We start from the raw sequence: 27,949 nt of genomic DNA, 5'->3' as shown, positions 1-27,949 counted from the left end.
GTTGCCTGCTGCCTATGTATTTCTAGTCGTGTGATTACACAGGAATTTTTTTTCAAAGGTAAGGTGGGGCTTTACAAGGGGCTCAAATTATCCAAAACACTTGTCCGGTTATATAGAATTTTTAGGAAATTGTGGAAACAATCGTATAAATTCTTGTGGTACTAAGGGGGGATGAGCCCATATTCCCCCCTTGAACTAAACCGTCCAGTGCTATGTTTTGCATTTTTTTTTAAAGTCATTCAATGTAGTCAAAAATGTTACCTTGTCTAATGTCATATAGTTCTTTTGGAAGGTTCAAGAATGCACAAAATGGGAGGGAGACAAAAGAAAGTTAGGTGGCTTTTGTATTTGATTCCATGTTTATTATTCGTCCATAAAAATATTGTAAAGAAAGTCAATCCCATTCGCACTTTTTTACTCATTCGGTCTATAAGCCTTAGCATGGTCAAAACAACGTGTATTCTAAGTCACTCAAGTCAAATTTTCTTTGTTTGTTTTCGTCTTTTTTAGGCCTCTTAGAATAGTTGTGCTTTTTTATGAATTCTTTTACAGTTTATGAGCGTCGGTCATAGAAAACCAGTTAGCTAGGAACCAAGTACCGGACCAAGTATTTTATAAATCTTAGGTAGTAAATCTAGAATTACTCGGAATATTTGTTCTATTTCATGCAGCCTATTATTATTTCCTAGAATTCAGATTTACAAAGTATTTTTAACGAGTGGTAGATTTTCGTTAATTCAACATCATAACATAAATAACAGACTCTGTGGATCCAATTCAAGGAAGTATATGGGAGGGGCAATATTTTTATTTTTATTTTTGTTTATAAAATGAAAATATGTAAAAAGGTAGCCTATTTTCAATATTTAGGATAAGTGAGATTTTTGATTACAGAATAATGAAGACTCAACAAGAATATTTTCTGGAATCTGGACGGGGTTTCCCCCTCCCGATTGGTCCCGAGAGCCAAACTTCTATTTATTTTTTCAGTGAATTTGCGCTTATTCTTAAATACTACTACTATTACTACTACTAACAGCTCACCGCAACACCAAGCCGCCTGAGGAGAACATAGCTATGGCTGCTCCTCCTCTACCCCCATCTATTCAAAGCCTCCCTCTTTGCACCCTCCCAGGATGTCAATATTTCCCTTAAATCTTTCTTTAGGAAATCTTCCTACCCCAACCGCAGACGACCTGCTAATTCTTAAAAATACGTACTACTTATAGTCTGTGTAAGCTCAGAAGTCATGATTTTTGGGTGATTTCGCAGTCGTATTCTTAAGTTTCGATCCACAAGAAACCATTAGGTTTCTGCTGCGTTTTTGGCCTCTATACTTTAAAGTTGACTTGGTCCACTAATATACCGAACCCTCCGTTTTAGGTTATGGGCACAAGCGTGTCAGAGAATTTAAACACTTGGCAGGAATGTACTAATAGGTTGCTAATAAGCCATGCAAATGGGATTCTAGACAGTAATTATTAACTCTAGTTTTTCTCAGTGTATCAGGCAAAGGTCAAAGTGAAAACAGCCTTTTAGTCACAAAAAGTATTGAGTTACCTCCATTTTGGCTAATCACAATGCTGTCAATCAAACCTACTGCATATTACAGTGTAGAACTAGAACCGAATCTGACGAAACAGTTGTTCGACAAGGCAAATGAAAAACTGAGCAGACGAGCTCCCTTTCCAACTACTAGCATAAAACAGTCTATAATTATTATTAATTAATAATTTATCTTATTATTATTATATAACTTGTATAATTATATATTGATTATATAAAATATAGTCATACAATATAAATTAATATAATTAATTATAATTAATACAATTAAATCAACACCATTGCTTGCTGCATTGTAAATGAACTCATAAGCAATAATTTGGTGCCTCCAATTGCTGTGCAAGTTTTACTTAGATTATTTGATTTTTAAAAAAATCACATTTATGCCTAAATTACCCCCATTTCGCTTGAAATACACAGAAGTCCCAATGAGTCACTCAATGGAGCAGTCAATAGTTTTTTTTTCTTACTAACAAATAGGAAATTACTCATAAAAAAAGGGAGAAAAAGACAAAGAGGAGAGAAGAGAGAAAACGACTACAAAGAAAAGCTTTACAAAGCCAGTCGGCTATAAGGTAGCCAATTTTACTAAATGGACTCACAATGACATAATAGATTTTTCAAAAAAAGTAGCATAAAAAATATTGTTAATTAGAACTAAACGATTTTTTAATCAGTGAGCCCCTGTAGTTCCCTTATAATAAGACAGTGGCAGTTGACGTGCATAAGAGATACGCCATCTAAACTACCCAAATAGTGTATATGTTTAAAGACGGGATTTTAACACGCTCTAAAATCCTTAAATACTAATAACTGTGCGTCAACAAAGATATAGTTTTATATTTTGACGACAAATTGTAGTTTCGTCGATGTTTACTTGTGATGGCCGTTTTGAGATTCATTCGTCTTTTCTTATCTTAATACTTGGATATGAAACAAAGAGTATCACAAGTTTTAAATAGTTATTCCTTTAATACTAATTAGGACACGAGAGTCTACACGTTACATTGTTTGTAATTTTGTTAAAGCTACCTAAAATGAGTTTTAATTTAGAATTATGATAAGAATCCGCTTGAAATATAAATGGTAACCATTTAATAGGATTAGCTTACTGCTTCGTTCAATAGATAATTAAATTGTCTGGGAATTTCCATCCTCTAATGTGCCCTTCCTAAAAATTTAATTTTTTCAGCACAAAAAAAAGTGCGTTTCGATGAAAGACCACCATCTGTAGAAATTTCGTTGCCATTACCGACGTTACCTTCTCCATCTTCTGTTAAAACTGCCGAACCATTTCTTGAACGAAGGACCCCAGTGATTCTTGCCAAGTTGGATTATCCGTTTACAAAATTTGAGAGATACACACCTGCCGATGAGCTGAATTTAAGTGGCTCGGATGAATTTACTGACTCTCCGACGGAAATGGATCCCAACGAATCGGTTCTGTCGAGTAGCATTGGATCGGAGTTGGATAGAATCGGTACTGACGTCATAGATAGTAATGAGTAAGTTTTTAGCAAAAAAAAATCTTTAAATGAATAGAACTTTGTTTACTTTATAATGAGGTTAATAGAATAACGCAGTCATCCGCTGATTTATTCAACCAAATCCCGCTAGAACAATGGTATGTACACTTTACTTCAGTATTTTCGTTCAACCCACCATCAACTGAATTGAGCTATTGTGAATTGTTATCTAAGCATTTTTCTCAGATGAACCCATATAAAAACCTAGTTTTTCTTTCTCCATTTTTGGTCTTGATTCAAATTAGATCACTAGAATGTGGGAAGGCCCTAGGTTCAGATGTTTGTTACCAGAGCACCTTCTGTATGATACTACAAAATTACTAGAGCATCTTACGTTATTATATCAAGTAATAATAACCCATCATTATGTCCCTTCTTTGATGGGAGAAGGTAAAGTAGTTTGTGTAAGCAAGAAGAGCAAGGATCCTTCACATTGTTCATCACATAGACCATTTACACTTTGTTCTGTTATTAGTAAATTATTTGAAAAAAGTTTACTTCCATATTTATCAGCAAAATGTGATGTGGGGGATCAACAGTTGGATTTCTGAAGTGTAGTAGGGGTTCAAAATGCCCACGCCATATTTCTAGAAATATTGGAACACCATCATAATTAAAAAAAAAAACAAAAAAACAAACAAACAAACAACTATTTGTGTGCGGAGTTGATAGCATGTTGCATAAAAACGCTTTTTTTTTATCATTGTTGCGTAGTGGAGTGAACCCATTTATAGGCCAGTGTTTGGCGGGTGGATATGGTAATTGATCTGTGAGAATTTTTCGGGAGGGCGACTTTTAGACCGAGTTTTTCTACGTCGTGGAGTAAAACAAGGGCCAGTTCTTAGCCCCTTTATGTTTAATTAAATAAAAAAAACAAGTGTTTTAACTGAAAGTAAGGAGTGACACTAAAACTTAAAACGAACAGAAATTACTCATTATATGAAAGGGGCTGTTCCCTTCTCAACGCCCCGCTTTTTACGCTAAAGTTTGACTCTTTCTCTCAACTCTACTTTTTGAAACGGTAAAAAACCTTAGCGTAAAGAGCGGGGTGTTGACTAGGGAACAGCCCCTTTCATATACGGAGCAATTTCTGTTTGTTTTGAGTTTTAATGTTGCTCCTTGTTTCAGTTAAAAAAAACTTAATTAATTATTTAATTTCTGAAAGTTTTTGAATTAATACATGTTTTAATTTTGGCTCTCCACATATGAATAATTAAAACTAAATATTATTTTTTTTTTGGCTAAATGGCTTTCTCATAGTTTTGATCGGAAGATTTTGAGAAAAAAGGGCGGGGGATGAGGCCTAGTTACCCTCCAATTTTTTGGTTTCTTAAAAAGGAAACTAGAACTTTTAATTTTTTACGAACGTTTTTATCAGTAAAAATATACGTAACTAATAAATCAACTTACGTAACGAACTCCTATATTTGTATGTTTTTACTACGTATATGAGGGGGTTCGCCCCCTCGTCAATACCTCAGTCTATACAATAAAGCTTAAATTGTGTCCCAATTCCTTAAGAATGACCCTTAAATCACAAAGGCCGTAGAATAAATAGTTGAAATTACTAAAAATACTTTTGGGTAAAGAGCGAGGTATTAGGAGAAGGTGAACCCCTCATATACGTAATAATTTCTGTTCGTGGAACAGGAATCACCCCCTTCATGGAAATTCTCTTCCCCCATGACGAGTTCCTCCATGGAAAATTCCCCCTACACATCCCCTCCCCTGAACTTCTCCCTCCAACCTAAAAAATTCCCCTGAAAACGTCTGTTCACTTCCAATAACTATTACTGTATGTATTAAATTAAAAAAAAGTTTTTTAACTACAAGTAAGGAGCGACGATAAAACTTAAAACAAACAGAAATTATTCCGAATATGAAAGGGTTTGTCCTTTCCAAAACGCCTCGCTCTTTACGCTAAAGTTTGACTCTTTCTCACAACTCTACTTTTTAAAACAATAAGAAGCTTTAGCGTAAAGAGGGAGGCGTTGAGGATGGGACAACCCCTTTCATATACGGAATAATTTATGTTCGTTTTAAGTTTTAATGTCGCTCCTTACTTGCTGTTAAAAAACTTGTTTTTTCTTTTAATTTCTAAACATTTTTAATTAATGCATGTTTTGATTTTGGCTCACCGCACATGAATAATCAAAACGAGATTTGCATGTCAATTTTTTTTTAGCTAAATAGCTTTCTCATAGTTTTTATCGGACGATTTTGATGAAAAAATGGGTGGGAGAGGAGGCCTAGTTGCACTCCGAATTTCGGTTACTTAAAAAGGCAACTATAACTTTTTATTTTTTTTTACGAACGTTTTTATTAGTAATAACCATTACTATATGTAAACAGGTTTACTATATGTAAACTGGGACACTGGGACACAAATAACGACCGGGAGATATAAATGACGTCCGGGACACTCAAAGATAAATTACAGACCGGGACACCGGGACACAAATGACGACCGGGACACCGGGACAGAGGGAATATAAATGACGACTGGGACGCTCAAAGAGAAATTACAGACTGGGACACTGGGACACAAATGACGACCGGGATACTGGGAATATAAATGACGACCGGGACACAGGTACACAACTACAAGGGGGATGCCGGGGGCACAGGGGGATATATAAATGCCGACGGAGACACAGGGAATGTTCGATTAGCAATCACCATCAACAAAGCTCAAGGGCAATCATTAGAATAATCAGGTATAGATCTGAATACGGAATGTTTTTCCCATGGACAATTTTATGTTGCATGTTCAAGAGTCGGTAAACCTGACAATCTATTTATATGCACAGACAATGGGACATCGAAGAATGTTGTATATTCGCAAGTTTTACGTAGTTAAAAACATATATATATATATATATATATATATATATATATATATATATATATATATATATATATATATATATATATATATATATATATACTAGCTGTTGGGGTGGCGCTTCGCGCCACCCCAACACCTAGTTGGTGGGGGCGCTTCGCGCCCCCACCAACGGGGGGCTGAAAAACTGAAAAAAAATTTTCAGTTTTTTTTTAGTTTTTTATTGGTTTTTACCTTTATTTTAGCTTATTTTTCAGTTTTTTCCTTTTTTTTAGTTTTTTTTTAGTTTTTAGTTTTTTTAGTTTTTTACCTTTTTTTAGTTTTTTTAGTTTTTTAGCTTTTTTATTTTTTTTATTAGTTTTTAGTTTTTTTTGTAGTTTTTGCCTTTTTTTTAGTTTTTTTAGTTTTTTAGCTTTTTTATTAGTTTTTAGTTTTTTTTTTGTAGTTTTTGCCTTTTTTTAGTTTTTTTAGTTTTTTAGCTTTTTTATTTTTTTTATTAGTTTTTAGTTTTTTTTGTAGTTTTTGCCTTTTTTTAGTTTTTTCAGTTTTGACGTCACCTGATCCAGTTTTTTCAGGTGACGTCACCTGATCCACGATCCACAGATCCACAGACAACTTATTTTTATATATATAGATAGTTTTTTTTTTTTACTTATGTCCTGGTCGTCATTTATACTCCCTGTGTCCCGTTGCTTTGTTGATTGCTAATCGAACATTCCTTTTGTCCTGGTCGCTTTATCTTTGAGTGTCGTCATTTATTTTTTTCTTTTTTAGTTCTTTTAGTTTTTACCTATTTTAGTTTTTTTTAGTTTTTTAGATGAAAATTTTTTTTAGTTTTTTCCTTTTTTTCTTTTTAGTTTTTTATTGGTTTTTACCTTTATTTTAGCTTATTTTTCAGTTTTTTCCTTTTTTTTTAGTTTTTTTTATTTTTTATTTTTTTTTAGTTTTTTACCTTTTTTTAGTTTTTTTAGTTTTTTTAGTTTTTTAGCTTTTTTACTTTTTTTATTAGTTTTTAGTTTTTTTTTGTAGTTTTTGCCTTTTTTTAGTTTTTTCAGTTTTTTTTTTAGTTTTTTATTGGTTTTTACCTTTATTTTAGCTTATTTTTCAGTTTTTTCCTTTTTTTTAATTTTTTTTAGTTTTTAGTTTTTTTAGTTTTTTACCTTTTTTTAGTTTTTTTAGTTTTTTAGCTTTTTTATTTTTTTTATTAGTTTTTAGTTTTTTTTGTAGTTTTTGCCTTTTTTTTAGTTTTTTTAGTTTTTTAGCTTTTTTATTAGTTTTTAGTTTTTTTTGTAGTTTTTGCCTTTTTTTTAGTTTTTTTTAGTTTTTTAGCTTTTTTATTTTTTTTATTAGTTTTTAGTTTTTTTTGTAGTTTTTGCCTTTTTTTAGTTTTTTCAGTTTTGACGTCACCTGATCCAGTTTTTTCAGGTGACGTCACCTGATCCACACATCCACAGACAGACAGACAACTTATTTTTATATATATAGATATGTATATATATATATATATATTTCTATATTCACAGGCGGGACACAGGGACACAACTACAATGGCGCGTAACGATTTACGCGCGCGGGGGGGCTTGGGGTGTGTGAAGCGCCCCCACCAACTAGGTGTTGGGGTGGCGCGAAGCGCCACCCCAACAGCTAGTTTCTTATATTTTGCTCATTATATTGTTATTACAAACATCCTTGAGTCTTTAAAACAGATTACGCTAAACAAAGTTCATAAGTCAAAAATTTGGTATGAAATCATTGGTGAAAGAATATGTGTTTTGTTAATATTTGTTATTCCAGTCCTTTGATTTGATTTGAAGAGAAGTGTACTTTTGGCATTCAGAAATATACGAGACTCCGACGGTTTTAACAAACTCGTCTTCACCAGCCCCCCCCCCCTCCCCTGAGAAATTAAAACAACAAAATGATCCCACATATGTACCTGAAGCCTGCTCATTTCGCACCGTAAATTGAAAGATTTCACTTATTCCTGCCAGAACAGAGATTTCGGAAATAGCATCAATATTTAAGGCCTAATCAAGAGGGATTTGAGAACAAATATTACCCTTTCCCTCTCCTTCCCCAAAAATCAATCCGTATTATTTTAAGGTTCATTGAGAGTTGAGAAATTGGGGTATAAACACATATTGTTTAAAGTTTTAGGCAGTTTCCATCCGCCTACACAAGGATCAATTACCCCTCCTCCATAGTGGCTTATGCGTAATTACACAACACAGTACATAATTGCAACAAACTTAGGATGAATAAACTTACTTAAATGAAGCTTTAAAATAAATATTTATATTAACCATTTATTTTGTTGGAATAGGTGCATCTTTAGGAACAAATACCCTAACACGAGACACTGCTGTCTCTGAAACTGGAAATGTTAATGAATATTTTTTTCGATAAATTTAATTTGATTGACTATCAGAATTTTCACTGGATTTCTTTTTGGTATACTTAGGTCTAAAATTGTCCATCTGCGTCACAAAAATTGCAGAACATGCTACTTTTTTTTCGGCACACTTCAATTTTCTTTCTAATCAGTCTTTTCCTGATATTCTAGAGACGTAAGTTCGATACAATCACCCTAGTGTAAAAAAAAAACAACTAACAAACAAATAAACACGCATCCATGACATTTTTCTAGATAAGCACTTGAAACCTGTACGATAGAGTTCTTTTATATGCTGAATTCAACGACTTAACTTTCATCAAAATCATTCACCCTTTTTGGGTGGCTTTTCCCCTTTTTCGAAAATTGCTTTTATTTTCTCAGACTCGGTAACTTTTAATGGGTAGTCTTAAAATTAATGAATTTAACTTATTTGGCGTCAACATACAAAGCCAACTCTGTTATTGTATACATTTGGAGTTTTTAGAGGTTTGTTCCTTACCTGCAGTTCGTTAGCACCAACTGTCTAATGCAATAAATAAAAATAAAAGTAAGATCCAGTATTTCTATTTAAACGTCGATAAAAACAAGTTTCCTGGTGTCACCTGCAACCACCTCTTGGTCGATTTCTCGACGGTGCTCATAAATTGCCACCTCCATCTGCCTCCCCATCTTTTGCGCCGGTAAGCAAATGAAACAAAGCTTTTATGTTACGAAAGAAAACATTTTCTGCAGTAAGAAGGGAGCAATCATCTTGCAATGCACTCATTCAGGCCTATTCCAATTGACTCTAGTCCAATTAATTCTTCTCTCCCAGACCCCTTTCTATATTTAATTGAAGGTTCGTAGAGAATTAGACAATTTGGGCATTAACATAAACTCTTTGAGGCACTTGTCACCCACCCCTGCCTGCACAGTGACCCACCGGCCTCCCTTCATAATAGCTGATTTGCAGTTATACATCATGTAATTTTGTGAAACATCAAGTGAATCAACTTAGTTAAGTGAACCCTTAAAAATAAATGTCTACATTAGCCATTTATCTTGTACGGACTGGGTAACCTTTTTAAAGCAAATTTTTCAGTGAAAAGGCTGAAATATCCTTGGAGGAAGATAAAACCTTATAGATCTTAGGAACGAATATGCCACCAAGTGGCATTAATTTCAGCGCAGCTGGAAGGCCCAAAATATAGCTTTTTGGTATCTTTAGATTGACTGGCTTTCTCAGTATCAGCAGCAACTTGACCCTCTATGGAGCAAAATCATAATTTTTTGCTTTACAATGGCAGAAAACGCCACTTCTGAGTGGCGTAATCTTTTTGGCTTCTTAGAAAATCGGTTTGATATGAACACCTTCGAAAATATAAACAAAACAAATCAACATGCATTCGTGATCTTTCTTCTGGGAGAAAATGCAAAATCCCACATTTTTTTGTAGACATGAGCTTAAAACCCCTACAATAGGGCTCTCTGCCACGTGGAATTTGGTGGTGTGATTTTAATCCTTTCCCTCCCATCCAAAAACTGTTTTTGCCCCTTTTCAAGAATCAGGCAAATTTTTTCGGGCTCTTAGCTTTTGTTGGGCAATTTAACTTACATGAATTTTATATATTTGAAATCATTGCTGGAGTAAGGAGCAAATCGGCCCTATAGTAACCAAAACTCAAGTTTTTTTTTGTTAATAATAGATACGTAAAATTAATTGGCTTTGTAGGCTAATTCCATTTATATAAGAGTTGCTAAGTTTAATGTTATCCATCAAAAGCTATGAACCACTGAAAGATCGCCTATCTACAACATTCTGGGATTTTGCATTTTTTTGCTGCCAGAAGAAAGATCATGTAGGCAATGCCTATTTATTTGTTTGTTTTTAATTTCTTTGCTTTTCGTTTTTCCCAGAGATGATCGTATCGAACCAGTGATCCTAATCGATCGGGAGAGGGCTTATTTGAACGGAAATCAAAAACGGAAAAGAGTAACCCGTGCTCTTTACGCTAAAGCTCGACTTTTTGTCACAATTCTTTAAGAAAGATTGCTCATACAAAGAACTTTAGGACCTTAGCGCATAGATGAAGGGGTAGCCCCCAAATACGGATTAATTTCTGTTCGGTTTAAGTTTTAAAGCTGCTCCTAACTTACATTAAAGAAAAGGACATGTATTTTTTTCATCTAATCAAACAGTTCGTGGTAACGAACTGTAGTAAGGAGCGACCCGGCTCAATAGTAACCAACACTCTAAAAAATTGAATTTTGATATCAATAGCTACATCAAAAGAATCGCATTTTAATGCTGATTTTAAATATATAAGTTTCATCAAGTTTAGTCTTAGCCATCAAAAGTTAAGAGCCTGAGAAAATTTGCCTTATTTAGGAAAATAGGGGGAACACCCCCTAAAAGTCGTAGGATCTTAACGAAAATGACACCATCAGATTCAGCGTATCAGAGAACCCTACTGAATAAGTTTTAAGCTCCTATCTACAAAAATGTGGAATTTTGCATTTTTTGCCAGAAGACAAATCACGGGTGCGTGTTTATTTGTTTGTTTTTTTTTTTGTTTTTTTGTTTTTTTTTCCAGGGGTCATCGTATTGACCAAGTGGTCCTAGAATGTCGCAAGAGGGCTCATTCTAACGGAAATGAAAAGTTCTAGTGCCCTTTTTAAGTGACCAAAAAAATTGGAGGGCATCTAGACCCCCTCTCACGCTCATTTTTTCCCAAAGTCAACGGATCAAAATTTTGAGAGAGCCATTTTGTTTAGCATAGTCGAAAATCATAATAACTATGTTTTTGGGGATGACTTACTCCCCCACAGTCCCTGGGGGAGGGGTTGCAAGTTACAAACTTCAACCAGTGTTTACATATAATAATGGTTATTGGGAAGTGTACAGACGTTTTCAGGGGATTTTTTTTGGTTTTGGGGGTAGGGTTGAGGGAGGGGGCTATGTGGGAGGATCTTTCCTTGGAGAAATATGCCATGGGGGAAAAAATTCAATGAAAAGGGCGCAGGACGAATCTGGTCACGTTAGAAAAAAACGTCAAATTAAGAGCTTAATATACAATGCTGGGTGTTCGGAGCCTCTCTATTATGGAGTATAATTTGAAAATAACACAACTATACGAGCAATAAAACATATAAACCACAACCATAACTCAACTAACGAAAGAACTGCTAAGAGATAACACAACTATAAAGCGAAAACAGGTGAAAACTAACGGGAAAATAAACGAACTATGAGGTGGAAGGGGCCCAGAGAAAAATATAATCCTTTTTCAATTTTGAGCCTAACTTCCGCAAAGGAGTAATAATGTCAGAAGCCCCGAAATACCGAATTATTTTCTTTTCAAACAGTTCGTGGTAAGGAACTGTAGTAAGGGGTGACCCGGCTCAATAGTAAACGAAACTCTAAAAAACGGAATTTTGATGCTAAAAGATACATCAAAAGAATCGAATTTTTACGCTGATTCTAAATATATAAGTTTCAATTAATTTAGTCTTTGTCATCAAAAGTTACGAGCCTGAGAAAATTTGCCCTATTTTGGAAAAAAGGGGGAAACATCCCCTAAAAGTCATAGAATCTTAACGAAAATCACACTTTCGCATTCGGTATATCAGAGAACTCTATAGCGAAAATTTCAAGCTCCTATCTGAAAAATGTGGAATTTTGTATTTTTTGCCAGAAGACAAATCACGGGTGCGTGTTTATTTGTTTGTTTGTTGTTTTTTTTGTTTTTCTTCCCAGGGGTCATCTTATCGACCAAGTGGTCCTAGAATGTCGCGAGAGGGCTCATTCTAACGGAAATGAAAAGTTCTAGTGCCCTTTTTAATTGACCAAAAAAATTGGAGGGCAAATAGGCCCCCTCCCATGCTCATTTTTTTCCAAAAGTCAACCGATTAAAATTTTAAGATAGCCATTTTGTTCAGCATAGTCGAAAACCATAATAACTATGTCTTTGGGAATGACTTACTCCCCCACAATCCCTGAGGGAGGGGCTGCAAGTTACAAACTTTGACCAGTGTTTACATATAGTAATGGTTATTGGGAAGTGTACAGACGTTTTCATGGGGATTTTTCGGTTTGGGGGGTGGGGTTGATGGGAGAGGGCTTTGTGGGAGGATCTTTCCTTTGAGGAATATGTCATGGGGGAAGAAAAATTCAATGAAAAGGGCGCACGATTTTCTAGCATTACTATAAAAAAAACAACGAAAAAAAAAAACATGAAAACGTTTTTTCAAATGAAAGTAAGGAATAGCATTGAAATTTAAAACGAACAGAGATTATTACGCATATGAGGGGTTCTAAAAATACTTTAGCATAAAGAGCGAGGTATTTAGGAGGAGATAAATATCTCGCTCTTTATGCTAAAATATTTTTAGTGATTTCAACTATTTGTTCTACGGCCTTTTTGATTCAGGGGTCATTCTTAAAGAATTGGGACAAAACTTACGATTTAGTGTAAAGAGCGAGGTATTAACGAGGGTACAAACCCCCTCGTACACATAATAAAAATATAAGAATATAAAAGTTTGTTACGTAAGTTAATTCTTAAGTTACGTATATTTTTTACTAATAAAAACGTTCGTTGAATATTAAAAGTTCTAGTAGCCTTTTTAAGTAACCGAAAAATTGGAGGGCAGCTAGGCCTCCTTCTCCACCCCTTATTTCTCAAAATCGTCTGATCAAAACTAAGAGAAAGCCATTTAGCCAAAAAAAAAATTAATATACTAATTTCATTTCAATAATTTATGTGCGGAGAGCCAAAATCAAACATGCATTAATTCAAAAACATTCAGAAATTAAATAAAAAAAAACTAGATTTTTTAACTGAAAGTAAGGAGCGACATTAAAACTTAAAACGAACAGAAATTACTCCATATATGAAATGGGTTGTCCCCTCCGCAGTCCCACGCTCTTTACGCTAAAGTTTTTAATTGTTTTAAAAAGTAGAATTGTGGCAAAGAGTCAAACTTTAGCGTAAAGAGCGAGGGACTGCGGATGGGACAACCCATTTCATATACGGAGTAATTTTATAGTGCTTAGCTTTAGAATAGAAAGTGAAATACTTTTTGTAAGTCGAATCACTAAATAAATTCATTCATTCATTCATTCATACGGAGTAATTTCTGTTCGTTTTAAGTTTTAATGTCGCTCCTTACTTTCAGTTAAAAAAAACTAGTTTTTTTTTTATTTAATAGCAATAGAAGAACGACTCGATGCTTATTGAGGACACGATTTTCTTTGGAATATAATTTTTACTATAAAATAAGCTTTATACAACTCATTTCCGGTGGACGATTCAAATGAGGTAATCATGATTTGATAAACCGGCAAATTTGAATTTAAAGTGATAGTTGGAAGTAATTAGTTTGGATAAAATTGACATTAAAGTTTTAGATAAAATACTTAATATCACACCCAGGGTGTGACATCCTTGAGGATGAAGATTCATTGGTCTTTAGAATTAAACTCTAATTTTGTCCCTTTATTTATGCCATACTACGCTGCAAAAGAACAAAAGAGCAAAGGGTAAAACATTGCACGAAAGATAAAACTTAACGAAAGTAGGCTGCTAAACTTTGAATTTTAAGACTTTTTTTTCATTGAGGAAATTTTCAAGTAAGAAAGAAACCATAGGCTCTAGGTAATCATACTGCCAAAATTACTACACTTTATTTATTTTTTTAATGGACTGCCGGTACGATAGGGCCAGACAAGGTCAAAGAACAACTTTGATCTTTCCTCTCTAATTACCTAGAAAAGATTTTGGGCTAAAAAACAAGTTTTTTTCAGAATTATCCTAAATATGAAGATGCTACTATCCTAGTCTTTAAACTTAAGTTGAAATACAAAAAATAAATAATATACATATATAGAAGAGCCCCCCACTCTTCTATTCTATTATCACTCGGATTGTTGAAATTGTGACTAATGAGACAATTAATTTTTTAAGAAAGTGAACGTGTATAAAACTTTTTTGCTGTGTCCATAATTTCATGAAAAACTTTGAACATGAATGGCTCCAAAGAGACCTACTTTGTTTTTTCCTGGACTCATTGAAAATATTATTCCAAGTTACTGCTATTACCGCTAAATTTTATATACAGCTGGTGAACAGCTGTTTCGTGAAGAACAACAATACAATAATAAGAAATATAAAGAAGAGAATATTATTGGGATATATTTGGAATAAGCCTGACTCTTCTTAACTTAATTTTGTAATTGTTTAAATTATTTCATTGAATATTTTCGGTAGTTATGTCAATTAGCTATAATTAAAAGGTAAAGTTGGTCAATATCCTTAACTATCAAACAGTTTTTCATTATCAAGCTGTTTATATTCATTACCAAGAAATACTGAGATCCAATATTTTATTTTTAATTTCTGGTTTGATAACGAAGAATCTTTAATAGTTCTAGCCTTTACTACAAATTGGAATGATTCACATTTTAGCTCTAAGGTTTTGCCAGGTTTGAGCTAATTCTTAATTAAAAAATCAAAAAGTTCGTTTTGTTTTGCTAGAAATTAGCCACACCGTCGCTGTGATGCCTAAAGGTGGTAATGGACATTTTCATGCTTCTGAGGTGATTGTTGAACACCGTTTTATAAGCTGTTCTCCATGGGAGGATCAACAAGGCAATGTAGATCATGAGGATCAAATTATAATTGAACATGCCCTTGCCTGGCGATCCTACCTTTGAGAACAGCTTAGCGGACGCTTTTTGGCAATTGTGTTAGAAGCGTGAAAATACCACGTATGGTGCTGTTTTTTAAGTTTCTGTTGGTCAATTGAAATAAGGATTGAGAAATTAAAAACTTATGTTTTCGAGGATCTGCTGATCCTGAGTGGAGTTGATCATAGCCCTTTTTGACCATATTTTCAAACGATGAAATATCCAAACAACGAATGAAAAAGACAATAAATGTACATTATTCACCTTGATAATGCTTTACAAAAAGGCTATTAAAAAGAGTTCTGGATTTTCGATTTTTGTTGTTGTTTTTTTCATTATGTCGAATACAGAGAATGCATTTAGATGCGTTTGTCGCCAAGTTTTGTCAAATTCGCTTAGAAATAAAATAAATAATCCTCCCTCTCCACTCAGTGGCGTCAACATCTTTAAATTACAAAACTATTATATCTTTTGTACCAACTACACGTCACAACAAACAAATTCAAAATATCTGTAATGTCAATTAATTTTAAAGCTTCAGGAGTCAAAAACTAGACAGAAATTGGCTTCGTTAGCAAATATCTTAGCATTATTCATTTGGACTAAAGTTGATTGTTTTGGCATCCGAATGGCTGAATTGTTAGCTTTACGGTGTGCTTTCAGACATAAGCCATATTGCCACATCGTCTAAAATAATTTTTAGATTTACGTTCTTTGGTCAATATGCAAGATAATTTTATCTTGTTAATTGAGATTTGTGTTTTCAGCTTACTTTGACTTTTATCAATACAGATCTTCTATTTTAACGAATATTTACAGTTACTCTCTTACAGTCCTCTCGAAGCATTTACGGAGCTTACCAACATGTTAGAGGCAAGTATCAGAGAAATTGCTTCATTTGAGAATCCCAGAAAAGAAAGAATGGAGCCAGTAGAAAACATAACTATACAAAACCAGCAAAGGAAAATCAATTATTTCCAGCTCCCACGTGATGAACAATTGCCTCCACTTGAGAAAATTTACTCTTTTGAGGAGTTTAGACAGCCAACAGATTCTCAAAAACAGGTGGTAAAAGATTCTAGTAAAACTACGCTTGTAGAGAACACTAGTGAAATATACCAGGATATACTTGATGCTGAAGCTCAGTTTTCTGAATTGCTTCGAATGGAAAATTTTGCAGTTCAAAGTTCTGGAAATTGTCCCAGACTAAAATATCGTTGTGGTGGTGACTTTAAGCAACTAGACACGGTGAAATCTGGAATACCTGAGTTACCGTCCAAACGTTCTGACAGTAATCAGAATACTCAAATATACTCTAGACATCGTTTTATTAGTGACAAAATTCCACCTTCAACGCTTAAAAATGAAGTGCAGAGATTACCATATGCAAAGAGCCATTGCGTTATATCTAACAGTTCTGAAAAACTTAGCGCAAAAAGAATGACAAGTTCAAGTGATTCTCGTCCATCGGACTTCAAAATTGACAATGATACATCTAATTTAGCCTTGCGAATTGGACACACAAGTGATAATACAAGGGAGGATATTCCTCCCTTATCTTTACCTCTGAATAATACCCTCTATACAGAAAAATACTGCCATTCCAGTGGAGATTTACAAGTTATTTATCCCAGACAAAACTTACAACAAAAGAAATTCTTACCGTTACAATGCAAAAACTCAGGTGAAACTAGTGCTTTTTTTGCAATGCCAAATGCCTTGTCGTCATCTTCTTTATCTACAAATTCATCTGACTTGTTTTTGGAATTACCTGGTAATAATCAAGAAAACGTGAAGGATTCGAAGAATTTTTCGATAACGAACAATCTTGAAATGAGTGAACTACCTAAACCAGAAGGGCTAGGTACGTCAAAGTCAGTTGATTTTTTACTGCTTTATTCCTTGTGTCCTTTCTATGATTTAGTTGTGTTTTTACTCTGTTGAATTACTAAAATATTTCTCTGGTTAGGAAATATGGGTAGGAAATTCCTGGGTAGGAAGGTAGGAAAGATAATATCAAAGCTGTCAAATTTTCAAGCATTATTTTTGCTGCCCAAAAGTTTGTTTTTGTAATATCCGTGCTCAACTCTTAAAATAACTTCAAGCTATCACCCTGTTCAGCTCTCACTGTACTTAACCTGATGCTTCTCAACCCATACGACTGCAGTACAACGAAGCATGATTCGCATAGTATAATGATCTATATTTAAAGAAATTTTTACAAAATCAACATAAAAAAGCAATAGCAAAAAGTAGAAACAAAAAAGTAAAAAGCAAAAAACAAAAAGTAAAAAAAAACTATATTTAATACCATTGTTTTTAATACAATCTTACTTGCTGATACTCTATAATGAGCACATGCCCATCCCATTATCCCAAAAAGCCACTTATCTTGCCCATCATCAAAATTTGGACCTCTTAACAGGCAGGTAACCTTGGTGTCTAGAGCTTTCCTCATCCTCCCAACATCATTACTACAAATCAGCACACAGCTAGCTCGAAGATGAATCCATATCTTAAGGCATTTAAAAGGTAACATAACTTAAAATAATACTCCCAAAATTATCTTTGATATCCTTCAACAAAGTAGGTCTTTTTTATTTATCCAGAGCTGACTGCCAGCTTGTACAGAAAACCAGAGCATTTAAAAGGTAGGTTTATTTAGCCTTTGTGAACTTCAACGCTACCTTTGATTTTTTCCACCTTAAATCCTTATGGCCAATGAATTTCCTCCACCGGACTACCAGCCAAATATTGTCTACTGTTGGGAAAGCTGTACGATAAGAACAAGAACTGCGTTCAAGTTAAGAGACAATGGAGCACGGCATTTTCCATCAAGGCCGGTGTACAACAAGGACATAGTGCCACCCCTGGCTTGTTGAACCGTGTCATAGGTCTCGTCATTACTCAAGCGACCGATTTTTTGTCTTTTGACGTCATAACTTCTATATCGATTTTTGACCGATATTGGCTTTGTAGGTGACCTGGCGTTCGTTTTCTGACTCCATACAACCGCTGGCAGATGTTATGAAAGCTTTGCAGGGAGATGCTGCAATTATGGGCTCAGAGTAAACTGTCAAAAAAGAAAAATTACTACCCCAGGCTTTACTACAGTTTGTGTAGCCCATATTGAAATGATAACTAGCTTAACCTATCTTTTTCTCTACAATTTCAAATGACAGCTTTTTTTTAAGGCAGACGGAGATGCCCATGTGCAATGCATCTCTGAGCTTATTCTTTCTCTGCTTGTCCGAGACATGGTCCCTCCAGCCCAACATTTTGAGCATGATAGATGGCTGTCAGTCAAATCAACTCTACTGAATTGAGGGGTTTCGATGAGACAATTGTGTGAGTGATAAAAGGCTTCTTGCCCGTACTCACGAAGTACCATTTTCAACTCAGTTGCCCAGTGAGCCTCGCTGGGCAATCTTATATCATATACACACCAGCATGCTGCTTTAGGCAGTCTCATAAGCGTATCTAATGTGTTTGCATTTCTTACATCTGTCTTTCACAGTGAGGCTCAGTTTTGTTTTCAGCAAGCTCCAATTTTAAAGTTATTTGTGCAGTTCTAGTAAATCTACTTAAGGGATGAAAAGAGCGAAATAAAATCAAGAAAGTTCTAATAAATCTACTTAAGGGATAAAAAGAGCGAAATAAAATCAAGAAAGGAAATTGATTCTTTTATAATGCTATAAGTTACCCATTGGAGTCGACTAGTAAGCGTTAAGTAAGCTAAAATTTGTTTTCAAATCTGCAATGGCCCTATATCTGGAAATCGCCTACTATCGGTTATTTAAATTAGCCTATATAAATTTAAATGAGAGGTGAATGTTTTTAATTGAAACAATCTCTTGAAACAAAACTTCTTTAGGTCTGCCCCTGTCAAACAGTGAAATAAGATCAATGCTGTAATATCTAAGGCCTTTTGGTTGTCAACTTAAACTCCTAATATAAAGAAAAATACCACAGTAAATATCTTTGCAGGATAATATTAATCAAGAGTAAAAAAAGAAAACAACAGAAGAATGAGCTGCCAAAAGAAACAAATAGATTTTAATTTTGTGTAATCATTGCAGACAGCGATATCCAAATCATGGCACGAAATGCAAGATTAAGGAATTTAGAGTTATCGTCAGTGCATAACAAACCATCGTCAAAGCTTGCTCAGTCCCCCATTTATGGAAATAATTGTTTTCCCAATATGTCGTAAGTAATAATTAACTATTTAATTAGATATCTTTTTGTTTTTGTTAGACGCCATCATAGGCGGGATAGCTCAGGATTCTTATTAGAACACAATATACCATGTTCTTGGCCTACATGCTTTCGGTCACGGTCTGCTTCTTTTCTATATTTTTTTTTAAAAGAGGGTTGATCGTTTTTGGTATATGGAATGTTCTCGCTTATTGGTATCATTCTTTATGTTCTCGGTGTACATAGTATTGTTCACGGTCTAATTTTTTTCTATTTCAAATAGGATTGATCGTTCATGGTACATGGTTGATCGTTATGCGTTTTTATATTTTTTGCAACATGAAGCCTTTTTATTTTCACTTTACAATTTGTATTGTCGAAGTTGATTCTGTCATACTAAATAAGGTGCCCTAGACAGTGAAATAATAATTACAGAATAATTGTACAGAATAATTGTATAGAATAATTATATAGAATAATTATAGAATAACTATAGAAATTATTCTACTTGTCTACTTGAAATTATCTACTTGTAGCATTGGAGATGCCTTGTTTTATACAGACAAATATGGTCCCGGAAATGGGACCTGGGACCTCTATGGTCCCATAAATATGACCACATCTTTTGAGGTAAGTCAAAGTTTAATCGTGCCAACGGTATACACGAAAGGAAATTAATAATGATTTGTTCTATAAATAGGGAAAAATCGTATTCAAACGTTGTTACAATAAAGTAGACAAGATTTTTTTTCACTTTGCTGTAGAGAAATTTACTTTGGTCCAATTGAATTGGGAGGTACTTGGGAATCTAGTAAATTAAATCAGCCTCATTCAGGCTGGAAGGGTGACAGAACTTCAGGATTTAAAGTTATAAAAAGTTGGGTATTCTAAAGTAAATGCAGTCTTTAGTACGATGATGATCGTTATTCGTTCATTAAACAAGTTCAACTATTGAAACACTAAGGAATGCTCGCAGCTATACATTTCTATGTACCATTAAGCTTGACTTTTTTTTAGATTTTTCTGCTAATTCGTTTGTTTCGTTTTCATCAACTTTGTTCGGTATGGGACTATTGGAATTGTTTTAGCCTAACTAATGTTCTCAAGGTTCAAGGTTATTCAGAGAACCTTCAACCCAGCTAAAATGCACTTATACTACAATACAATCTATTGTTATATTTATATTGTAATATGAAACAAAAGCCTTAGAAAAGGACTTAACTGAAAATTGCACCCTTTGACTTGTCTCAATTTTAGAATAAATTAGTGTCTTCTTAATTTTAAGAATGGTCAATGCATAAATTACGGGAGAAAATATCGTTCGTGATAATTTTTTTTAATACATTGTTAAAATTTCATTTTTAAAACGTTTTAATACATTTCAGTGTTTTTGTTTTCCTTAATTGGTCTAAAATTTTCCAGTTTATAAATTTTTTTTAAATTTTTTCAAATTTTCCAAAATTTATAGTGCACTGTTTTGAAGAAAAATACATCAAATGAAAATACAACGAAGAAATAGACAGTGTATAATTGACTTCACACAGACTAAAATTCAATGGCACATACATTGTTTTTGATATTTGTAAGGATCAGAATCTTCGCTTGGCGGTCAGTGTTTTGGGATGATATGCAGTCATTTGAAATTAGATAGACTAGAAGTGACGTTAGATTCGCAAGAGTGATTATAGATATAAAAAAAAAAAAAACTATTGTCCTACCTCCTAGCCTAAAGCTTTATTTATCCAAAAAAAGCTTTTGATATTTGATGTTAAAAACAGGGGTCTCTGCTGGTCTTGTTTTGTTTGGGAGGGGGGGAGACTTCTCAAATGTTTATACATCTTGTATTTTGCAGATTCAAAGGGACTATTTTGTTTTTGTTTTGGAATGATCGATCCTTCCATAAGGTGTCATACACCATACTATTTATATAAGAAAACGGAAAAAGAAGACGCATCAGTGTTTCCTATGTAAAAAAGTAATTTTCCTAGTTTTTCAAGCCAGAGGACTGTAAGTTTCATGTATAGGGTCTTCGGCCATGGTGATTTCAACAGTGTAAGTTCTTATTTATCCAATTTGTTTTCAAAATAATTAACTTTGGGTTACTATAGGCCATGGCTCATTTCTTACTTGGTTGCAGCTACTGCTGCAACCGCGTCCATGATATAGGTTAAACCTTCGACGAGCAAATTACATTAACATCAAAGAAAAATGCATTAAAGCAACGCTATAAACTTTTTATTTATCCAATTTTTTTTTCAAAATAATTAATTTTGGGTTACTATTGGCTATGGCTCATTCCTTACTTGGTTGCAGCTACTGCTGCAACCGCGACCATGATATAGGTTAAACCTTCGACGAGCAAATTATATTAAGATCAAAGAAAAATACATTAAAGCAACGCAATAAACTTTTTTATTTATCCAATTTGTTTTCAAATAATTAATTTTGGGTTACTATTGGCCATGGCTCATTCCTTACTTGATTGCAGCTACTGCTGCAACAAATAAAAAAGTTTATTGCGTTGCTTTAATGCATTTTCTTTGATCTTAATATAATTTGCTCGTCGAAGCTACTGCTGCAACCGCGACCATGATATAGGTTAAACCTTCGACGAGCAAATTATATTAAGATCAAAGAAAAATGCATTAAAGCAACGCAATAATCTTATTAATATTCACAGATAATTTTGGCCGTCTAGTTTTAATTGTCGTTAAATGGCCAAAAATCATATTTGTGTGTTTGCTAACTATAATCATCAGAAAGGTAATTAGCAAATGAGCTACGAACCAGTTTGCAACACGCAATAATTTAATTGAATAGGTCTTTCGGTCGTTAACGATAAATTTATTTATTAGATAGCTGTTTTATTACTTTTCGAGCAGAGAAGAACATATGACTAGAATATCGACTGAGGCTGTGAAGGTAAATGAGTTTTACTACTTCAACAATGTTTACTTTTGTCAGCTACATGCAGATCATAGAAGAAATGTAAATCAGAGACATAGTTGCCGAGACGTCCAGGATGTTTGCATTGATTATAATTCTAGATAACTTAATATGGAAAAACATGGCTGATATTCCATAATAAAAATCTTAGACCGCTCTCTATTTTATTCGACATAAACCTTTCCTTAAAAACTCATAAGCATAGCCATAACTTTTAAATTATGTATTCCCATAAATTGATCTCGTGTTTATATGTCAATGAATGTCCAATTTCAAAGAGATCATTTTTTTTAAATAATGGGCTATAACTCTCATGGTAATCAAGTCCAAAGCTAAAAAAAGAAAAAACAAATTTCCAAAATAGTCGTGAATTTACGACTGAGGTATGCACCGAAACTAACAACATTTTTTGGTTCCCTTTGCAATCTTTACTATATACTTTCGGTACTTACATCTTATAGTGAACACAGCAAAGAAGTGATGTTAATTCTAATGAAATATATCGACTTATGATGAAATATAATACTTTAGTAGCAAAATTAAAAACACCAAAAACAAGAAGAACAATAGGAATTTTGTAAGACAGTGGGAAACAAATTAGAATGAATATTTCGGTCCTATGTCCAAGGGCCGTCCTCAGCAATACAAATAAGAAAAAACAACTTACAAGAGGATAAAATCAGTAAAACTAAAATGAACAGCTTTTCAAAACAGTCCCAGCATCCTTACCTCAGCGAAAACCAGCACTGATAAATAAATTGTTATGAAACGAGGCAATTCATTGAAATGAAAGAAAATGATTTAAAAACAGGTTTTAATGCCAGTCTAGCTTTTTTCGCTGCTGACCTTATAGGTATATTTGTGACAGGTTCTGTGCTAATATCTATTGGTTTTTTAAAATATTTCGTAAGGTCATTTTTAATTAAATTTATGTAAAAAGCATCAGTGAATATTCTCCTAAATCCCTATTTAAGGAAATATTATTATTAATCTGATTTCAATTGCCTCTTGAACTACTTTTTTTATGCCTAGATCATTGCTAATAATGGCGGATTCTTCAAAAAGTATTTTGTGGCTAGGATTTTCGAAAACGTGGCTGCTTAAAGCAAAATCAAAAGAAACAGAAGTAATATTATAATGCAGAGCTTTGGTGATATCATCTTTATGTTGTTGTAGGTGTTTCTCGAAATTCTGGGGGGTTCTCCCTACATAAAATTTGCCACAGTCACATGGTATTTGATAGACACCTCTTTGGTGAGTAATTGGAGTCTTATCTTTACTAGAATTTAGAAGATTTTTGATTTTAAAATTGTTGGTAAATACAACATACAGATTATTTTGTATGGATACTTTTTTAAGATTTCTAGTGATTTTCACGATATATGGGAGGTAAATTATTTTTTGGGGCTTATCGGAATTTTCACACGGTAAATTATCTTTGATTTTATAGGAGTGTCTTTTCACTCTACGATTAATCGTATTATTAATAAATAAAAGAGGATACCCATTTCCAAAAAAATATGTCCCTGATAAAGTCTAGTTCAGCTGTGATGTAGGAATCAGAAAAAAATGTTTAGGGCACGATCTACGAGAGATATTACGACACCTCTTTTAACTTGTAGGGAGTGGTTTGATTCAAAATGTAAATATCGATTGTTTTGTGTTGGTTTTCTGTAAATAGTAAAATTGAGTTCGTCTAAGTTGCGAATAATTAGAACATCTAGGAATGAGATTTTATTTGCAATTTCAATTTCTAAGATAAACTGTAAATTCCTATCATATGTATTAAGGTGATCTAAAAAAACCCTAAGTTAATTTTCCCCGTAGTTCCAAAGTGAAATTACGTCATCCCTGTAACGTCCCCAAAAATATGTTTCAAAAAATATGAATTTAATGCCCAATTTTCAATATGCTGTACATAAATATTCGCCAGTAACCGGGAAAGAGCCGCACCCATGGGTAAGCCATTTATTTGTCGGTAGGAAGAATTACGGAATTGGAAATACATTGAGTACTTGTTACAAAGTTTAACCAAGGTCATTAAAACGTCGCCATCTAATCCTGTTGCTGAAACTTCTATTAAGTCATAATATTCATTTATTTTATTTTCTAATAATTTCTCGGATTCTGCTACATTAATATCAAACAATCGTGGTAACGAACTGTAGAAAGGAGCGACCCGGCTCTATAGTAACCAAAACTCTAAAAGAATGAATTTTGATACCAATAGCTACATCAAAAGAATTGCATTTTAATTCTGAATTTAAATATATAAGTTTCATCAAGTTTAGTCTTACCCATCAAAAGTTATGAGCCTGAGAAGATTTGCCTTATTTTAGAAAATAAGGGGAAACACCCCGTAAGAGCCATAGAATATTAACGAAAATCACACCATCAGATTCAACGTATCAAAGAACCCTTTTGTAGAAGTTTCAAGCTCCTATCTACAAAAATGTGGAATTTTGTATTTTTTGCCAGAAGGCAGATCACGGATGCGTGTTTATTTATTACTTTTTTTTTTCTCCGGGGGTGATCGTATCGACTCAGTGGTCCTAGAATGTTGCAAAAGTTCTAGTGCCGTCTTTAAGTAACTAAAAAAATTGGAGGGCACCTAGGCCCCCTCCGACGCTAATTATTTTCCTAAAGTCAACGGATCAAAATTCTGAAATAGCCATTTTATTCAGCGTAGTCGAAAAACCTTATAACCATGTCTTTGGGGACAACTTACTCCCCCAAAGTCCCCTTGGGAGGGGCTACAAGTTACAAACTTTGACCAGTGCTTACATATAGTAATGGTTATTGGGAAGTGTATAGACGTTTTCAGGGGGATTTTTTGGTTGGGGAAGGGGTTGAGAAGAGGAAGATATTTTGGGGGGAATTTCCATCGAGGAATTTGTCATGGGGGAAGAAAATTTCCATGAAGGGATTTTCTAGCATTATTAAAAAAAAACAATGGAAAAATAAATATGAAAAAATTTTTACAACTGGAAGTAAGGAGCAGCATTAAAACTTAAAACGAACAGAAATTATTTCACATATGAGGGGCTCACCTCCTCCTAATACCTCGCTCTTCACGCTAAAGTATTTTTAGTAATTTCAACTATTTATTCTATGGCTTTTTTGATTCAGGGGTCATTCTTAATGAATTGGGACAAAATTTAAGCTTTAGTGTAAAGAGCGAGGTACTGACGAGGGTGTGAATCCCCTCGTATATGTAATAAAAACATGAGAATACAAAAGTTCGTTACGTAAGCTAATTTACAAGTTACATATATCTTTTACTAATAAAAACATTCGTAAAAAATTAAAAGTTCTAGTTGCCTTTTTAAGTAACCAAAAAATCGGAGGGCAACTAGGCTTCTTCCCCCGCTCATTTTTTTCTCAAAATCATTCGATCGAAATTATGAGAAAGCCATTTAGCCAAAGAAATAAATATGCAAATTTCGTTTTAATTATTCCTCTGCGAAGAGCCAAAATCAAAACATGCATTAGTTCAAAAACGTTCAGAAATTAAATAAAAAAACAAGTTTTTTTTAACTGAAAATAAGGAGCGACATTAAAGCTTAAAACGAACAGAAAATACTTCGTATATGAAAGGAGCTTCCTCCTCATCAACGCCCCGCTCTTTACGCTAAATTTTTTTACTGTTTTAAAAAGAAGAGTTGAGCGAAAGAGTCAAACTTTAGCGTAAAGAATGGGGAGTTGATGAGGAAGCAGCCTCTTTCATATACGAAGTAATTTCTGTTCGTTTTAAGTTTCAATGTCGCTCCTTACTTTCAGTTAAAAAACTTGTTTTTTTTATTTAATTTGTATACATAGACACAACGTCAAAGCTACTGGTAATTATATTTTCTGAAATATTTACGTTTTTGAGTTTTTCAACTAAAGCGACTAAATTACATATATAAGATTTTTGAGAAAAAAGAAAAGGTTTTGAACTTTGAAGGCTGTACATAACCATTTTCCAATTTTGGAGGCGGGGGCTTTCGCACAAGCTGCAATTGGCCTTAAAGGAATGCCTTGCTTATGTAATTTTGGTAGACCATAAAATTTTGGACAAAAGCTGCCTCATTGGAAAAGTTTATTATATAATTGTGGAGTAATTTTACCATTTTGTTTTAGATCTTTTAATTCTTTTATAATTTTGTTAGCAAACTGATCAGTATGATCGTGGTTTATAGTTTTATATGTAGTTTTATCATTTAGATGTGCATAAATTTTTGTGTCGTAATCTTTCGTATCCATGACAACCAAAGAATTGCTTTTATCTGCTTTAATTATAATAATGGACGGATCTTTGCGGAGATTGGATAGAATTCTTAGGTCACGCAGAAATTATTAGAAAATAAAATAAATGAAAATTATGACTAAATAGAAGTTTCAGCAACAGGATTAGATTGCGACGTTTTAATGACCTTGGTTAAACTTTGTAACAAGTACTCAATGTATTTCCAATTCTGTAATTCTTTCTACCAACAAATAAATGGCTTACCCATGGGTGCGCCTCTTTCCAGGTTACTGGCGAATATTTATGTACAGGATATTGAAAATTTGGCATTAAATTCATATTTTTTGAAGCATATCTTTTGGGGACTTTACATGGATGACATAATTTCACTTTGGAACTATGGGTAAAATCAACTTAGGGGTTTTTTAGATCACCTTAATACATATGATAGGAATTTACAGTTTACCATAGAAATTGAAATTGGAAATAAAATCTCATTCCTAGATATTCTAATTATTCGTAACTTAGATGAACTCAATTTTATTATTTACAGAAAACCAACACAAAACAATAGATATTTACATTTTGAATCAAACCACCCCCCACGAGTTAAAACAGGTGTCGTAATATCTCTCGTAGATCGTGCCCTGAACATTTGTTCTGATTACTAGCTGAACTAGACTTTATCAGGGACATACTTTTTGGAAATGGGTATCCTTTTTTATTTATTAATAATACAATTAACCGTAGAGTGAAAAGACACTCCCATAAAATCAACGATAATTTACCATGTGAAAATCCCGATAAGCCCCAAAAAATAATTTACCTCCCATATATCCCAAAAATCACTAGAAACCTTAAAAAAGTATGCACACAAAATAATCTGTATGTTGTATTTACCAATAAATTGAAAATTATAAATCTCCTAAATTCTAGTAAAGATAAAATCTAGTAAAGTTACTCGCCAAAGAGGTGTCTATCAAATACCATGCGAATGTGGCAAATTCTATGTATGGAGAACCCCCCAGAATTTTGAGAAACGCCTACAACAACATAAGGACGATATCACTAAAGCTCTGAATTCTAATATTACTTCTATTTCTTTTGATTCTGCTTTAAGCAGCCATGTTTTCGAAAATCCTAGCCACAAAATACTTTTTGAAAAATCCGCCATTATTAGCAATGATCTAGGCATAAAGCAAGTAGTTCGAAAAGCAATTGAAATCAGACTTAAGATTAATAATAATATTTCCTTAAACAGGGATTTAGGAGAATATTCACTGAATGCTTTATACACAAAGTTAATTAAAAATGACCTTACGAAATATTTAAAAAAACCACTAGATATTAACACAGAACCTGTCACAAATAGACCTACAAGATCATCAGCGAAAAAAGCTTGGCTGGCAATTTTTAAATCATTTTCTTTCATTTCAATGAATTGCCTCGTTTCATAACAATTTATTTATCAGTCCTGGTTGAACTTCGCTGAGGTAAGGATGCTGGGACTGTTTTGAAAAACTGCTCATTATAGTTTTATTGATTTTCTCCTCTTGTAATTTGTTTTTCTCTTGTTTGT

The 27,949-nt window shown here is 33.6% G+C and overlaps 1 protein-coding gene across 9 annotated transcripts in view; it reads left to right on the top strand.

The window, feature by feature from the left end:
- Positions 1-27,949, top strand: part of LOC136038704 (uncharacterized) — a 211,762-nt gene that overhangs the window by 157,524 nt on the left and 26,289 nt on the right. For all 9 annotated transcript variants that reach the window (XM_065722024.1, XM_065722026.1, XM_065722017.1 and 6 more), the window contains 3 exons: positions 2,759-3,071; positions 15,833-16,863; positions 19,079-19,208. In XM_065722024.1, coding sequence (XP_065578096.1) covers positions 2,759-3,071; positions 15,833-16,863; positions 19,079-19,208 — 1,474 coding nt within the window. The remainder of the gene's footprint in view (positions 1-2,758; positions 3,072-15,832; positions 16,864-19,078; positions 19,209-27,949) is intronic.

The sequence above is a fragment of the Artemia franciscana genome, chromosome 18, assembly GCF_032884065.1.
Source record: "Artemia franciscana chromosome 18, ASM3288406v1, whole genome shotgun sequence".
Taxonomy (NCBI): Eukaryota; Metazoa; Arthropoda; class Branchiopoda; order Anostraca; family Artemiidae; genus Artemia; species Artemia franciscana.
Note: the sequence above shows the minus strand (reverse complement) of the source record. Positions and strands in the feature narration are given on the sequence as shown.